This window comes from Lacerta agilis, chromosome 6 (assembly GCF_009819535.1).
Source record: "Lacerta agilis isolate rLacAgi1 chromosome 6, rLacAgi1.pri, whole genome shotgun sequence".
NCBI lineage: Eukaryota > Metazoa > Chordata > Lepidosauria > Squamata > Lacertidae > Lacerta > Lacerta agilis.
Genome location: NC_046317.1, coordinates 47,175,605 through 47,189,962, shown reverse-complemented (window position 1 = coordinate 47,189,962; position 14,358 = coordinate 47,175,605). Strand labels below are relative to the sequence as shown.

The 14,358-nt window shown below is 45.6% G+C and overlaps 2 protein-coding genes across 5 annotated transcripts; one reads left to right on the top strand and one right to left on the bottom strand.

Moving 5' to 3' along the window:
* Positions 1–2,331: 2,331 nt before the first annotated feature.
* LOC117048507 (zona pellucida-binding protein 2-like) lies at positions 2,332–10,239 on the bottom strand. Of its 2 annotated transcripts, XM_033152431.1 has the most exons (11): positions 10,016–10,239; positions 8,924–9,004; positions 8,291–8,404; positions 7,260–7,397; positions 6,689–6,901; positions 6,126–6,226; positions 5,533–5,707; positions 4,517–4,687; positions 3,376–3,454; positions 2,656–2,773; positions 2,332–2,607 (listed from the first exon to the last, which is right to left on the bottom strand). In XM_033152431.1, the coding sequence occupies exons 1-11, from the start codon at positions 10,107–10,109 to the stop codon at positions 2,359–2,361; spliced, it is 1,533 nt and encodes a 510-aa protein (XP_033008322.1). In that variant the 5' UTR covers positions 10,110–10,239; the 3' UTR covers positions 2,332–2,358. The 2 variants fall into 2 exon arrangements, with proteins under 2 accessions (XP_033008322.1, XP_033008321.1); XM_033152430.1 differs by having other exon boundaries at positions 2,332–2,773.
* Positions 10,240–10,335: 96 nt separating this feature from the next.
* SNAPC2 (small nuclear RNA activating complex polypeptide 2) lies at positions 10,336–13,706 on the top strand. 3 transcript variants are annotated; one of them, XM_033152432.1, is made up of 6 exons: positions 10,336–10,442; positions 10,541–10,721; positions 11,090–11,203; positions 11,283–11,351; positions 11,595–11,865; positions 12,947–13,705. In XM_033152432.1, the coding sequence occupies exons 2-6, from the start codon at positions 10,545–10,547 to the stop codon at positions 13,306–13,308; spliced, it is 993 nt and encodes a 330-aa protein (XP_033008323.1). In that variant the 5' UTR covers positions 10,336–10,442; positions 10,541–10,544; the 3' UTR covers positions 13,309–13,705. The 3 variants fall into 3 exon arrangements, with proteins under 3 accessions (XP_033008323.1, XP_033008325.1, XP_033008324.1); XM_033152433.1 differs by having other exon boundaries at positions 10,338–10,392; XM_033152434.1 differs by lacking the exon at positions 11,283–11,351 and having other exon boundaries at positions 12,947–13,706.
* The last annotated feature ends 652 nt before the right edge of the window (positions 13,707–14,358 follow it).

Here is a 14,358-nt window from a genome sequence, read left to right as displayed (position 1 = left end):
TTATTACCCCCCTCCTCCAGTAGTTTTTTTTACCTCCAGGATTCCCAACCCCAAATTACTTCCTCCAAAGAATTCTAGAAATCTTAGCTTACGCCTCACAGAGCTACAATTCGTAGCACCCTTGAACTACAGTTCCCAGGATTCATTTGGGGGGAAGGGGAGAAATGTGCTTCAATTTATTGTTGCCATAAAAAATAAAAATAAAAATTACTGTTGCCAACAAAAGGTCAAAGGAGCAGGAGACCTGCAAGGTGCCCTGAGGATAATTTCTGGATTAGACAGTGAGCCCCACAAAAAAAAAACACCTCTGGGGCACACTTTTGAGCTTTCTGGTTAGTGATGATACAAGTGTAAAAAGAGTACTCTTAAAACTCCAGTTCACGTGTACATGTCTACCTTTAACGTGACTTTTCTCGTTTGTAAGCACCCAGTGGAGTTGTGTTGGGTAACGCCTTAACTGCCTGGAGTGTGTGCACCATTAATGCCAAGTATCATTCAGTCAAGTAGCATTTCAGATTGCTTGATGCATTCACCTGAAGATGTGTTCATGTCACCTGATGAGGAGTACAGTATCTTGAGGTTTCGCATTTTCTCTTGTTTTGCTTTGCTGGTGCCTGAAATTGATTACCTCGGCAGTGGCGGAGGAACCCTCTCCGGCACCCGGGGCAGCACAGCCCTATGGACTGCGCATGTGTGGCATCCTGCGCGTGCCCAGTCCGTACGTAATGCCGCTTGCATGGCGACCGTACAGGCTGCCCCACGAGCAGCATCCCGTACGGCCGGCCGTACAGATGGCACGCGAGAGCGGCAGCCTTACAGACGTTGTGCAAGCGCGCACCCTCAGCCGCTCTACAGCTGGGGGGAGGCAGGGGCCATCTTGTCACCCCTCCCAGAGTGGAACCTGGGGTGGCCTGCCCCCTGCGTCCCTCCCTTCCTACACCCCTGTACCTCGGCTAAACTCACATACGTCACAGTACATAATGTGCAAGGTTTTGAACTCCTCTGATCTGAGATTATGTTTTATATCAACCAATACAAAACGGAACTGCTTTGTTTATGCTGAACAAATACGAAAACCAAGGGATGAGCCCAGAGAGCATGCCCAGATCATAATGGAAACTAGTAACAGGGGAGCTAGAATGATAACAGGTATTTGCTAAGGAATACAAGTGGGGAGGAGATACCTAGAGTTGGGGTTGCAAGGCTCTGGGAAATCAGGCCCCTCACAAAACATTAGAAAAACAGCAGCAATTTTCAGGCTTTGCTTTTGTTTTGTATTTTGCATTGCAACAGATTTCTTCTGCGTGTGACCCACAGAAAATGAATTGACTTGACATCTGCTTAATCAGATTGCGTTAAGTAGATGTATTTGAATTTAAGCCAATTTACCCATTCCATGGGAGCTCTAAATATCTGAAAACTTGTGGGCACTCTGAAATGTTCTTATAAGACGTAGAAATGCCACCACACAGTTGAACAGTTGTAAACGTTAGAACCAAGAGTCATTGTTTAGGAGCCTGTTAAGGTAGCCCTGGAGCCTGCACGGCTGCTGTCCCTGTAGCCAGGCAATCCCCGATCCTAAATCTGTTATTTAACTATAGGAGGGAATGACAAGGGAAAGGCTCTAAAATATTTCAGAGAGTGCTCTTCCACATATGAGCTCCCTCACCTATTAAGATGATCAGGAAAGCCCCCTGCCTGCCCCCCCACCCGGTTATCATATGCTCAACAGGACTGTCGTGGGATGGAGCAGGGCCTTCTTAGTAGCGGCCCTGAGGCTTTTGAATTGTCTCCAAATTCACCTCCATAAATAACAAAGGAGTCATGCATCTGTTCAGGCCTTTGGTAGCTAGGAGGGGAGGAGTTTGTGTCTGCTGCTTTTGACGTTTCAGTCAAAATGGACTGGCTTGGTTTTTCAACTTCCATTTGTAAAGGTCAGCCCACAGTGCAGCCACCACATATTGACATCTTCTCGGTTGGGTGATAGCCAGAACCACAAAACAATCACTGCAGCATTTGCTGCTTCGTTTGTGGCACTGTTAGGTTACAGCCTTCAGCCCCTTCACTGCAGCTGCTTGCCCAGTCTGAGCATAACCCTCCATGCCCTCTAGAAATTAAAGATTAGCTCAGATTCCTTTCAGGCCGCTCACTTCCAACATTGGTTTTGTTAGGGGACTGAGGTGCAGTGCATTATGGCTAGTGATGAAGAAGTTTTCAGTTCTTCCATGATCTTCTAGATGTAGAACCCAACTCAAGAAAATAGGAGGCCTTGCAGGGCCCAGACCTTGAGCAAGGGAACGAGCAACCTTTAAGAACATGTGAAGCAGGTTGGTTTGTTGGACATGAATTTACTGGGAATTATGTACTTTCAAAATCTGAGACAGGCGAGGATGATGGGAACACAACATTTTCAATAACAGGCTGCTCTTCTAGCTCTAAAGGGGGTGGCAAAACAGCCCCACCTGGCTCTTCCTCTGGATTGGAAGGAGTTGGAAACATGACCCCTTCTTCTTGGTCAGGATTCTCCAAAGTGGGAGAAGGCAACAAGGGAGAGTCATCTTTTTCAGCATTCTCCAAAGTGAGAGAAGGCAACAGGGGAGAGTCATCCTTGTCAGGGTTCTCCAAAGTGAGAGAAGGCAACAGGGGAGAGTCATCTTTTGGGGAGTCCGGAACAGCAAGGACTGTGATTTCTTTTTCCTGCTTGGTCTCGCCATCGCCTTTAGGAAAAGAATCGTGTTTCTTCTTCCTGCTACGGCGGAAGCACCAGCAGCAGCTGCACGGGGACAGGGAATCTTTATTACCATAAGGCATGTGGATCTTAGTAGGCACCCCTCCCATACAGCTCCGGTTGCCCAGAACCCCATGAGCAAAATACAGGGAGGGACACATATAAGGAATATGGAAGCCAAGGTGCATAAGAAAGCAGTAATATCCCCCTTGCCAGGAACTCTGTTCCTGGGCTCTGTGGATACCCAGGGCAAGTGCCCCCTTTAAAAAGGGTGTGCTGGGCATGGAGATATGCTGGTTGGGGTATCCTGGCCAGGATCAGGTGGTGGTTACTGAAAAAAGTGATAATCAAATTGTAGAAAGGCATGTGGGGAAACTATGCAAGGGGGCTGTATTCATAGGAAGGGCTAAGGTGGAATGAAAGCAATACCTGTTTGGTGCACTCTAGTCCCAGACGCCAGGAAAGTAGAGAACTGGTGGTGCAAATATATGATCCAGTAGTGGAGACACTCCCTGGGCACACCCACCCCCACTGTCATTTCTTGGGATCTCTTGGGACCCTGCCCTCACTTAATGACCACCTGCACATCTCTATGGCCCACCAAATTTTACAGAAGTAGGCTTAGACAGGAAAAACACAGAACTCACAGCACAATGATACAGAGGCAACTAAGCAGCAGGACGACAAAGGTCACCAACAGAGCAGGAAACCCATGTGTTGGAGGGACTGCGTGGAAAGAGACACAGATCACTCAAGAGTGCCAGTTCTCCTCAGCACCCAGAGCCAAGCTGCCTATCCAGCAGCAGCAGCACCTGCCTCTATTAATTTCAGGAAGTCAAAAGTTAAATGGGAGGTGAGCTTTGGTATCACAGTGGAAAGAAAGGCCAAAGGGATATATATGCAGCCAGTATAAGCAAACAATGTTTGGACCAAATTCACACATGCGCAGAACGGTTCCCTCACTAGATGCTCATATATATGGTTGCAGTCTAGGAGTGCTGTTTCTTAGGTACCTAAGAACACAAGAAAAGCCTAGCTAGATCAGGCCAAAGGACCACACTCCTTCAGCATCTTGTTCTCACTGAGGTCTGCAGGAAGCCTGCAGGCAGGACATGAGTGCAACAGTACTCACCTGTGTTTCTGAGTAACTGGTATTCAGAGGCATACTGCCTCCAACAGTGGAGGTGGAACATAGCCATCTGAAGTTAAATCTGTCTTTGGATTTAACATATAGGTTTGAGGGGGCATTAAGTATACAGAGCATCACCTTAGGGGAGATGGATAATTAAACGACCACAGGAGGTGAAATTTAACTCTCCTGTTGTGAGTGTTGTGGTAAGAATTTACTTCTATGCCACTCTGTCTGTTACTCAGGTGAGGGACCACCTTTTAAATAAAACACAGAACCAAGGAAACTAATTCAAGTCCAGCATCCAAGACTGAAGTAAATCCCTCCTCTGGAGCTAATATTTCCATTGGGAGGAAATTCCCCATTGGGGCAAATCTTCCCAATACAAATACCAACTTCAGAGGAGGGATTTTTCTCAGGAGTGCGGCAAGGAAAGAGTTAAAAAAATCCCCCTCTTCACCCCCCTACAATCATGATAATTATCAGCCCCAGCCACACAGCTGATGTTACGTGCATTTTTTAATACCTGCCCTTAAATTGAACATATTTCACGTTGTGTCTAGCTTGTCTCTCAATATGCCAAGTCCAAGAACCAGTGCTGGAAAGTCCAGAGAGCTCTCTCACAAAGCCCTTCCTCATGTCTCCCACCTGATACATACCTTCTGGGTTCATGCATTCCGCAGCTGTTCTGGCAGCAGGATGCAAGGTTGACCCGTTGTGGTAGCACCGAATGCACACAGTTGCCCCATAGCGCAGGCTGTATGTTCCGTTTGGGCAGGGAACACAATTTCCAGCTGCAGTCACACTATATGTTCCAGGAGGGCACACGGCTGTCAAACAAAATGGCAGATAAAGGCATGGAGGGGGGAGTGAAAGGAGCAGAGCCTGAAATACAGACATCACACAGGTTTCATTCCTCCATCAGCTAAGCTGGAGGGGTGGGAAGACTTAGGAAGACAGAGGCTTCAAAGCTGGCCGCATACCGTGTGAGACCTACCCAAGGGGCATCGTCTTCAAGCCATGCTCCTCAAAGGAGTTGTGGAGAGGGTTCTCTTCCTGGAGTCAAGGGAGTCATGCTTAGCGCAAAGGTGGACAACATAGCTCTGACTGGATGGAATTGCAGATCAGATCAAAGGGCTGTGTACACACCAAGCATTTAAAGCATGTGACTTCCCCCAAAAAACTGGGAACTGTAGTTTGTTAAGGATGCTGAGAAATATAGCTCCATGAGGGATGAAAACTAAAGTGTACATAGCCCAAGGGCACCTGGCAGAGCTATAGTGAAACTCTAGAACAGTGTTTCCCAACCTTGGGTCTCCAACTGTTTTCAGACAACAGTTCCCATCATCCCTGACCACTGGTCTTGCTAGCTAGGGATGATGGGAGTTGTAGTCCAAAAAACAGCTGGAGACCCAAGGTTGGGAAACACTGCTCTAGAGGAAGGGAGGATAGAGAGAACAGAGCCATTACAAACCCAGTGCTCTCCAGATGTTTTGGGGCTGGTGGGAGTTGTATTCCAAAACATCTGGAATTTTGCAAAGGCTGGGATGACAGCTAAGAACAAATGTGGCGAGAGGCTTCCCAGTGGCGTGAAGAAACACTGCAGCCTATGGGACCAGAGGCAGTGTCTGAGGAGGGATGAGGCAGCAGCTCATGGATCACCTGCTCCACTCACTACAGCAGTCGGGACAGCGTGCCTGTAGCTCCTGGGTCTGTCCATAACCTTCCAGGCATGTTCCACCCTCCAGAAAGTTGAGAAAGGTGTTGACGAAGGAGGTGCGGGAGGTGGCCGACTCTCCCAAGGGGAAACGTTTGTTGTTCTTCATGAATATGGTTATTGCTTCCTCGGCCTGTAGGGAGATGCATAGGGTGGTTCAAGAGTGGGGGGAAGGAAGACTGGGAAGTCTGCTTTTTGTTATTGATCTTTTTTTCTGAAAAGGGAAGGAAAACAGGAGTGCAGGGGAAACAGAGAAGGATATCTGATGACAGGGTCATCACAAGAGTGAGTGAAAAAAATGTGGTAATTCCATAGTAAATGCCTAGAATGCAAGCACCCATCCTTTCTTCAACATATGCATAACTATGGGGTTCTTGCTTTTATTGCCTCAAAGTAAATAGCCCCAGCCATTCCATGTGCAGCGATGCACATTAGTCTTGTTCCAGAAGATTAAAGATATGGTTGCCCTTTGCAGCTCAACAACATATGTAGGTACAAAACCCAAGCAAACTTATTTCCTGGTAGGGGAGAGATGAGATTTGGTGACGTACCTGCTGCAGATTGTTCAAGACAGCTCCATTATAACAATCAAATTCCAGTGCATCAGCCTTGGGGGAGCAGAACTTATCCCAGCCCTTCCCAAAAGGAGATACTAGAAAACAATGACAAATACGTTACGGTCCCTTTGCCCATAGGCTCGCTCTTCCATCAGTGCACACAGAATCCAAACCCTCATTCCTGGATATGGCAAAATAGATCCACTATATGATGCTTGTGTGAATGCAGTTAAGTAAATTATGTTAATTCAACTTAGCGCAACCCTCCAGATCATGATACATATCCATTGCCACCCTTGCTGCTTAAGAAATGTCCCTCCGGCCAATCCAAAGGAATGTACCTTTACCCAAAATCTGTCTGTTCTCAGCAAAGACGCACACTGAGGCTACACTTACTTCTGGTGTTTTCAGTAGGCAGTCCTAGCTGGTGAAATCCTGCCTTTCTGCACAAGCCTCTCCTGCTCCAAACTTCACTTCCTCCCCAAACTGTGACTGAACCCAGCATCCTGACTTCCTCTGCCATCCTCTAGAAACACCCTGAATTTCTTGGCTCTGACCTTCAAGCTCTACCTGGAAGTTGAACTCATCCAACGGTTTCTCTATGGTGGGGAAGCAGCTGATGGCGCCAAGCAGAAGTTCACAGTGGAGGTGGCGCACCACCTCACTCAGATGCTCTTGCAGGGTCTTCAGGAACCCGTGTGTCAATTCCTCATCGCAAGAGTTGCACTGAAAAAGCAGTAGGACGTGCAGCTCTGCACGTATGTGGTAGCCTGGGGAAAAAGGCAGAGGAAGGGGAATCTGGAAGGCAGCTTCCCCTACAAAAATGGGAGCTCAAAAGATGGCAAAAGTCACATCTTCCACATCATGTCCACCATGAAGAAGTTCAAATGGAAAGAAATTGCAAACACCGAGATCCTAAGAAAGACAGTGGATCCTCAGGAGAATAGAGAGAAACCACCTATGTTTGGCCACAGAGTCTGGCCACAGGCCAAAACTTCTCCCACATTTCTCCCAATATATGTCGCCCCCCCCACTAGCTTCCTCCTGGTTCCATCCAATCACCCATCTAGTCAAATAGTTCAGTCCCTTTTGTTTCACTACCCTTTAAGACATCTGGACTCCACTCACCCACCACTGTATGATAGAAAGTCTTAGTATGGAGCTGGCCATCCATGGTGTAGGAGACTGTGCAGACATACAGTCCACTGTCATCAGTATGAAAATCATGTAGAGTCAGGGAAGCATCACCACTGAGGGGGTGGGTTTCTGAAAGTAAAGGGCAGAATCAGCCTAAGAACAACAGTGTTCTGCTTTAACCAGCTTAGGCACCAATACTGAGGTCAAGAGAAACCCCCTGTCTTTTAATACTTCAATAGCTTCATGTGGCTCTAGGCTCATTGGTCTCTGTCCCAATCTCTGCCTGGTACATGGATGCATCGAGAGAGTCTATTTTTTTTCTGCTGCCCTTATGCCATGAATGTCCACACAAAATACCTTTCTTGAATCCTGACATTCTACACCATATTTTCTTATTATAGGAACCATGCACTGAACTCTGGGTCAATTTCACTTCCAGTAGTTTTGATGTTTTTGCCAATATGCCTGTTGTGAAGAATAATCTGTTAAACTCTCTTTAATTTGGGCAGACAGTTTCAGGTCAACTTGGTTTCACATCTGGGAAGTTTAACAGATGCATCAATGTGTTTGCAAGTTACCTTTTCATGCATATTCAAGCCTCATTCCAAACAGTGATTGAACTGGTATAAGAGGTAAAGATTGGCTCCTTAATGAAATCCACAGGGCCCAATCCCCACTCACCCCAATTTTAGCCACATAATGGCCTCTCTGTAGCAGTCATTAGGGGGAGGAGTGACACAACATGGGCTCTTGCCCAAGGCACAAGGACACAGAGGGCACAGGCAAGACTAAACTAATTCTCAACATAAAATGCTTGGAAATTATTATCTTGGGTGCTAATGTTCAAATCAGTCTGAGGTGCAAAAAAATCTCTGTTACTGATCATTCTAGAAAAAAAACATTGGCAGCCTTGGGACACCAACAGGTGCCTTTTCCCAAGTAATCCACCCTTTTCTTTCCCTCACACATCTGTCCCTGCCATCTACTGAGAGGTCCTGGAGTCCCAAGCAATAAGGCCCAACCTTCGTTTTCCAGGCTCCAGTTGTAAGTGGGATTCATACCAATCACAACATCCATCTCTGAAGACTTGCAGGGGATAGTGAATTCCTTGGCACCAACGTGAACAAAGATGATGTCTGAAAAAATAGGCAGGTATAGTGGTTAGCATGTCTGCCTAGAACCAGGAAGACCAGGGTTCAAATCCTCCCTTGGCCATGAAGCTCCCTAGAGCCAGTCACTACCTCTCAGCCTAATCTACCTCATAGGGTTGCCGTGAAGATAAAATGGAATGTGGAAGAGCTGTGTACTCTGGCTTGGGCTTTTTAGAGGAAAGACAGGGTTTAAATTTAATAAATAATAAATAAATCAGAAGAATCAATTTGGCATTGGTGACAGGGCAATGGGAAAACAAGGTTCTTGGTTGGGCTTTGTGTCAATGGGCACAAATCATCTAATGATCATCTATTGCTTGGCTAGCTCAGGTGGCCAGAGTGCAGTGCCAAGGCCATGGATTCAAGGCACAGATCAGATGGCTACTGAAGATGGATGAAACAAGGCCACAGTGGATCAAGCTGATCAGATGATGTCCCCGTTTATTGCTTATTTTATTTAGCGCAGTGCCAGCAAAATGGAACTGAACTTTATTACATTCTCACCCATCTCTCCAGCTGTCTTTCTAACACGTGCCAGTCCTGCAGGAGTTCCATTGTCAGACAACTCAAGGTGAAGTCCACAGCCTGAAAAGGAGCAAAGACTTCAGCATGATGCCTCCTTTGGAAAGTATCATTACAGACTTGTCTGCTGGATTTGTGTGTTCATAAAGCGGTAGTTCCCAGCTTCATGGTACATTGTGTGGTCTGAAACCCACCCCAGAGCTCCCGTGTTTTGACCAGGGAGAGTCAGAAGTTAAATTGGGATATACTAGCAAATCCTGGGATGACAAAGAATATTTCCACAACAGCAAGTAAAACTGATATATATCTGCCATTGCAGACTTTGTAGTAATCACTTATCTCTCAGCCTCAGTGTTCCTCACCTGAAAGGTAGGTAGCAATCTTAACACCATACCCAAGAGGAATCCCTAGTAAATTAAACAGGACTTCCTTCTGGGAACACATAGTTAGGATTGCATTATTGGCTGCCTCTGGCCAGTTTTAGAGTTCTGTGTTAAAATCCCTAGCTGCAGTAACTTAGATGTTGAATTATTAATTATATATTAATTTGTTGATGTAGTTATTGTTACATTTTCATTTGTGTATGTAGTTTATTCCAGTGTATGGTTTGTGGGGTGGAACAGGTAATTCTGCCTGCTGAACCACCCTTTTCCATGGGGTGCCAATCCTGTTCCCACTGCCACCTTTGTACAATGTGCTTCTGCACAGTCCACCCATGCCAGCAGCCAGGATCTTGCTCATGACACCATTTGGTAGACCTCCGGATGATAGCAATATACAAAATCGGTTTCAGAAGTCTCAAATTGAACTTCACTCCAGCTTTCTAGCTCCATGCAAGGAGCCATTTCGGTCCAGAATATTGTGTTTTTGAGCTGCCTGCGAGGCGATTCCATCCGTTTTTGTGGGCAGATTCGAATGTTAATTGAATTAATAAACTCGTATAACAGGCAACCGTTTAGGAGACCGTGCCCTTGGCTGTTTTCACAAGCGACTGCAGCTCTGATGTGCTACCATCACATCCTCGTGGAGACACCCGGCTGCAGCGGAGCCCCTCGATAGCACCCTTCTCCGTACCGGGGCCATCGCACAGCAACAGGACTAGGATCCCCAAAGCGACACCGGCCGACCAGCAAGACATGTAGCCGGACTTAAGGGCGATCTGTCCCATTCTAGAGCTCCCCGTGAGAACGGAGGAGTCTCCGGAATCCCTGCAAGAGCCATGCGGTTGCTACGCAACCTAGAGCTCCTTCGTGACGTCGAGGAGTTCTAGAACCCATCTCCGTCACCGTCCCATCGGAATACGCTGCTAAGGTTGCTTACGCCTCTGATTGTTTCTGGTCCTCGGCGGCCCCCGTCCGCGCGTTTTATACGTCATCCGATTGCGACAACCTGGAAGCGACGGCTTTTCACTAACTAGGCGGCGTTGCGTTTGAGGTGAGGACTACCGGAAGATAACGAGCAGCGTTGTGTCGCCTTAGAAGCCAGGAACGGGTGGCTAGAGGTGAGGGGCTAAAGAGAATAGGTGTTGGGCGGGTGGCAATTGACACCCCTGGGCGTGTTTTCTCCTCTTAGCTTCTTCTTATTTTTTTCTCTTCTCAGCGCCATGAAGCCGCCTTCCAGGCAGCGTTCAGCCCCTGCTCGCTACAGGATGGCCCCCACGAGCCAGGCTTGGACGGACCCAGAAAAGCGACGCCTTCTTCGGGCCTTGAGAGCTCACGGCCAGGGTCCGTTGCGGCCCGAGCTGTTGAAGGAGTACCTGCCTTCGAGGGATGAAGAAGAGGTGGGTTGAGGCGTGGCCACGTGGTGGAGGACAGGATTCGAACTTGGCCGGGCTGTGAGCTTCCTAACAAGCCACGAGTTGGCGGACTGATGGCCAGCATGCAGGGTTTGGAGACAAGGACTCCATCTCTGGTCAGCCACGAGAGCTAGGTGGCCTTGGCAGATAAATCGTAAGGGATGACTTGGGAGGATGAATTGGGAGAGACCTATGCTCCTTTTTTAATCCTTCTACACATTCATACTGGCAACTCCTAGTTAAAGGGGAGTAATTGCTAACTTTCTGCCTTGAAGAAATACCCAGTTTTAAGTAGGATGCTGTCTTTCCCAAAACATTCCATGTATGTCCCCTAAGATGTGCTGCTCTTGCAGATCATGGCATTTGTGGAGCACCTGAAAGAGCGTGTAGCAAAGGAAGCGGTCAAGGAACAATATCAGTATCGCCAGCGTAAACAGAAGGATGCTCCTATTCCAGCACCTATTGAGGTATGAGGGTGTTAAAAATGTGATATGGCACAACATAAGCTAAGGCCTATTCACACAACTGACACTTCCTTTTTTTTAGATATGGACAGAGTTAGCTGAGAAATTGACAGGTCCCCTTGAGGATGCTGTGGCAACTGCTTTTTCCCAGGTAACCTTTCCCATGATCTTAGTAAGATAGATATTGTTCTTGGTGCAATAATTTAAGATATCTGTATGTCTCCACCTGACAAAATGTCTCTGAAATACATGGCTCTGTCACTGGTTCTCTTGGTTCTTGTATAACGTTTCAGACAGATTTAATGCTGGGAAATGTATTTGCTTTATTAGAGAATCCTTGACTGCTTGGCATACGAAGTCCGTACTTGATTGTGAATTTTTCTCTACTCATTAGGTTTGGACAATTGCATCTACTGAGCCACTCACCTTGCTCCATTCCGTGCCTCCAAAGTCAGTGGTGACAAAGAATTCTCAATGTTCATCCCAAAATCTTCATAGTGAGAGTAGGAAATCCAACGAAGAATCTCATGAACCAACTGTATCATCCAGTGTAGAGGAAATAGCCCCTGCAGAAAACAGTGGGTTCCATGTGGACTTTGAAAAGATCTACAAGTACCTTTCTGTGATCTCACGTGGCTGTAAGGCACCTGAACTCCCACCAGGTGGTAAGTTGGAGTTTGTGATGGACACAGATGAATTTAAATAACAGGCAGCTACTATGCAACATTTCATCATTCTAAGGGAACTATGCCTTCTGTTGTATTCCACTACAGTGTACAACACCATTGTAGTGATAAAAGATAGACATAAACCTTCTTCCCAGAGAAACCTGAGTTTTTTAAATCATATATGCAGTTGAATGTATTTTGATTTGCCCCTGCACATGGCTACAGGTAGATAGGGTTTGTACTTAAAATCTCAAAATGCAGAGGTTCTTGCTATTTTCCTTCAGTGGAAGAAATGCTTCTGCACTGGAATGTGATTCCATGTAACCAAGACATCTATTACAGCATACCTACTGTATTCTTGGTGCCAGGCAAAAACATTTCTCCTTATGAAAGCTTCCTTATTGAGTTTTATTTGCAATCATTCCATCCATTCCTTTTTATTCTGTTGCTTGTTCTTTATTGTGCCATTTTTGTCATCTGCTGTGGAGTTCTATTTCAGCTGAAGGGCTTAAAAATGCTTCCCTAGGACTGGAAACACTATTGTCCTGCCAAAAACTGTACTCCTTCTGCCAAAACTTCCAACATATTTAGTGCTACTAAAAGCAACAACCACCTTGCTGGGCATAGTTGGGTAACCTTTGAGGTTACTGTTGTGGATGATTGGTGGGATTTTGGGGACTAAGGATAACATTTCAGAAGGGAATTGTTTGTTATGTTTCTCCCCACCTCCCAGTGAAAATATGAGTGACCTGTGAGCTTGGAGACAGGGCGAGTTTTCCTAGGTGAGAGGAAGCAGCAACTTGTCATATAATGTAAAATAGATAAAAGGTTCTCATCAGATTTCCAGTTTTTAAAATAAAACTTCTAATATAGAAAGTTATCCTTAACCTCTAAGACGTAATTTTTAAAAATCTAAAATAGCTTAGCTGTTAATGTGAGAAAATTTACTTCATTTGTTACACCTGTTGGAGGCAGGGGGAAGTTTCAGAACCTATAACTGGAGAGCAGGAGGTAAAAAAAATAATCCTAGGTATGTTTCTGCGAATGTATGTTCATACATTTTGCTCGCTTTCTGCAGAGTCAGCTGTGGTCCTTGATTTGCTACTGTCACTGCCAGAAGAGCTGGGCTTTCTGGACTATAAGAAGCTGAAGAGTCACATGCACAAATGTTATACAGAGTTGAACACCCACTACACAGGTGAAAGAAGCAGAATGAAAGAGGGCAACCAGCCTGTAAACAATAATGGAGAGCTATTCCTGCATGTGCAGCCAGCTACTAGTGGCTTACCACAACAGGAGAGTAGTAGTTCTCCTACCACTTCCCAAGATGATGCAACTTCTGCCTCTGCCATGGACTGGAAGACTCTGGGTATCTGCCCTTTGAATTCATTCTTGATTCCTTTGGATATCCTTGCACGTAAAGAAGAAATCTTTGACTGAGGGAACTGGATTCTGTGCTGCCCAGTAATGAACTATGTGCTCTCATAACATGTGAGGGAAGACTAAACAAGCTTGCCGAGCCTACCTTAGCCATGCTCCCCCATCATAGCATGGAGTTTAAGCAGCCTGACCTGCTCTTTTACACCTTGGCTCATGAGTATGATACTTGTTTTGTATTAATACTATATGTACACTGATGTCTGGTCTTACTACTCCATGACAGCTGCTAGATCTTATTTAGCCAGTTGCTATGTAGCAGCTCATAGATGGCCTTGAGTGTTAATCTTGACCTTGGTCTACAGATCATTATGGTTAGTAAAATAAGTGATGTTAGATATCATTCCTAAGTCACAGAATAGTCAAATTATTTTGTAATAACTTATTTTTAAATATATATATATATACGGACTACAAAAATATCAGTTAAAAAGCTGTAATAATCTCATATTACTTGCCAAGTGCCTTTTTCCTTCTACCTGCAATGTGCTCACCAGGGGTTACCTTCAATAGGTTTTGAGAAGCTATAGAAGCCATGAAGGCTTTAACTGAAAGAAACTAGTCAAAGTTAACTTATAACATGCTTAGGAATGTTACTGTTAAGCAATGCTTGATGATGCAGTATATCTTCTTGGAAGAAATGCCCCCCATCTACCACTAACACAATACTGAACTGTTATAGTTGTAGGCACTGAAGAATGCAAAGATGAAGTTGCTATATAAATGCTACAGCAGCCTGTGTCAAAACGTAAACCCTCCATGTAGCATTAGTACTTCTTTTATTAAGGCAGACTTTCTTAACCTTGGGTCTGCAGATGTTTTTGGCCTACAACTCCCATCATCCCTTACCACTGGTCCTGCTACCTAGGGATGATGGGAGTTGTAGGCCAAAAACATCTGCGGACCCAAGGTTGAGAAAGGCTGTATTAAGGAGATATTAGTATGGATATACTTACTCATAACAGCTCATAGCAGTACTTGCCATAAACTGGTGGGACTGGGGAAATAATGCATACTTTGTAACATAACATAACTAGCATATTAAGTAATTAC

Excerpts from the sequence above, each read along its gene's own strand:
- LOC117048507 (XM_033152430.1), bottom strand. The coding sequence starts at position 10,109 with ATGGGACAGATCGCCCTTAAGTCCGGCTACATGTCTTGCTGGTCGGCC. Across the intron at positions 4,688-5,532 it reads ACGCTGTCCCGACTGCTGTA|CCGTGTGCCCTCCTGGAACA; the intron begins GTGAGTGGAGCA and ends TTTGTTTGACAG. Across the intron at positions 2,774-3,375 it reads TGCCTCTGTATCATTGTGCT|CTGCTGCTGGTGCTTCCGCC; the intron begins GTGAGTTCTGTG and ends GTCCCCGTGCAG.
- SNAPC2 (XM_033152432.1), top strand. The coding sequence starts at position 10,545 with ATGAAGCCGCCTTCCAGGCAGCGTTCAGCCCCTGCTCGCTACAGGATG. Across the intron at positions 11,352-11,594 it reads TGGCAACTGCTTTTTCCCAG|GTTTGGACAATTGCATCTAC; the intron begins GTAACCTTTCCC and ends TCTACTCATTAG. Across the intron at positions 11,866-12,946 it reads ACCTGAACTCCCACCAGGTG|AGTCAGCTGTGGTCCTTGAT; the intron begins GTAAGTTGGAGT and ends CGCTTTCTGCAG.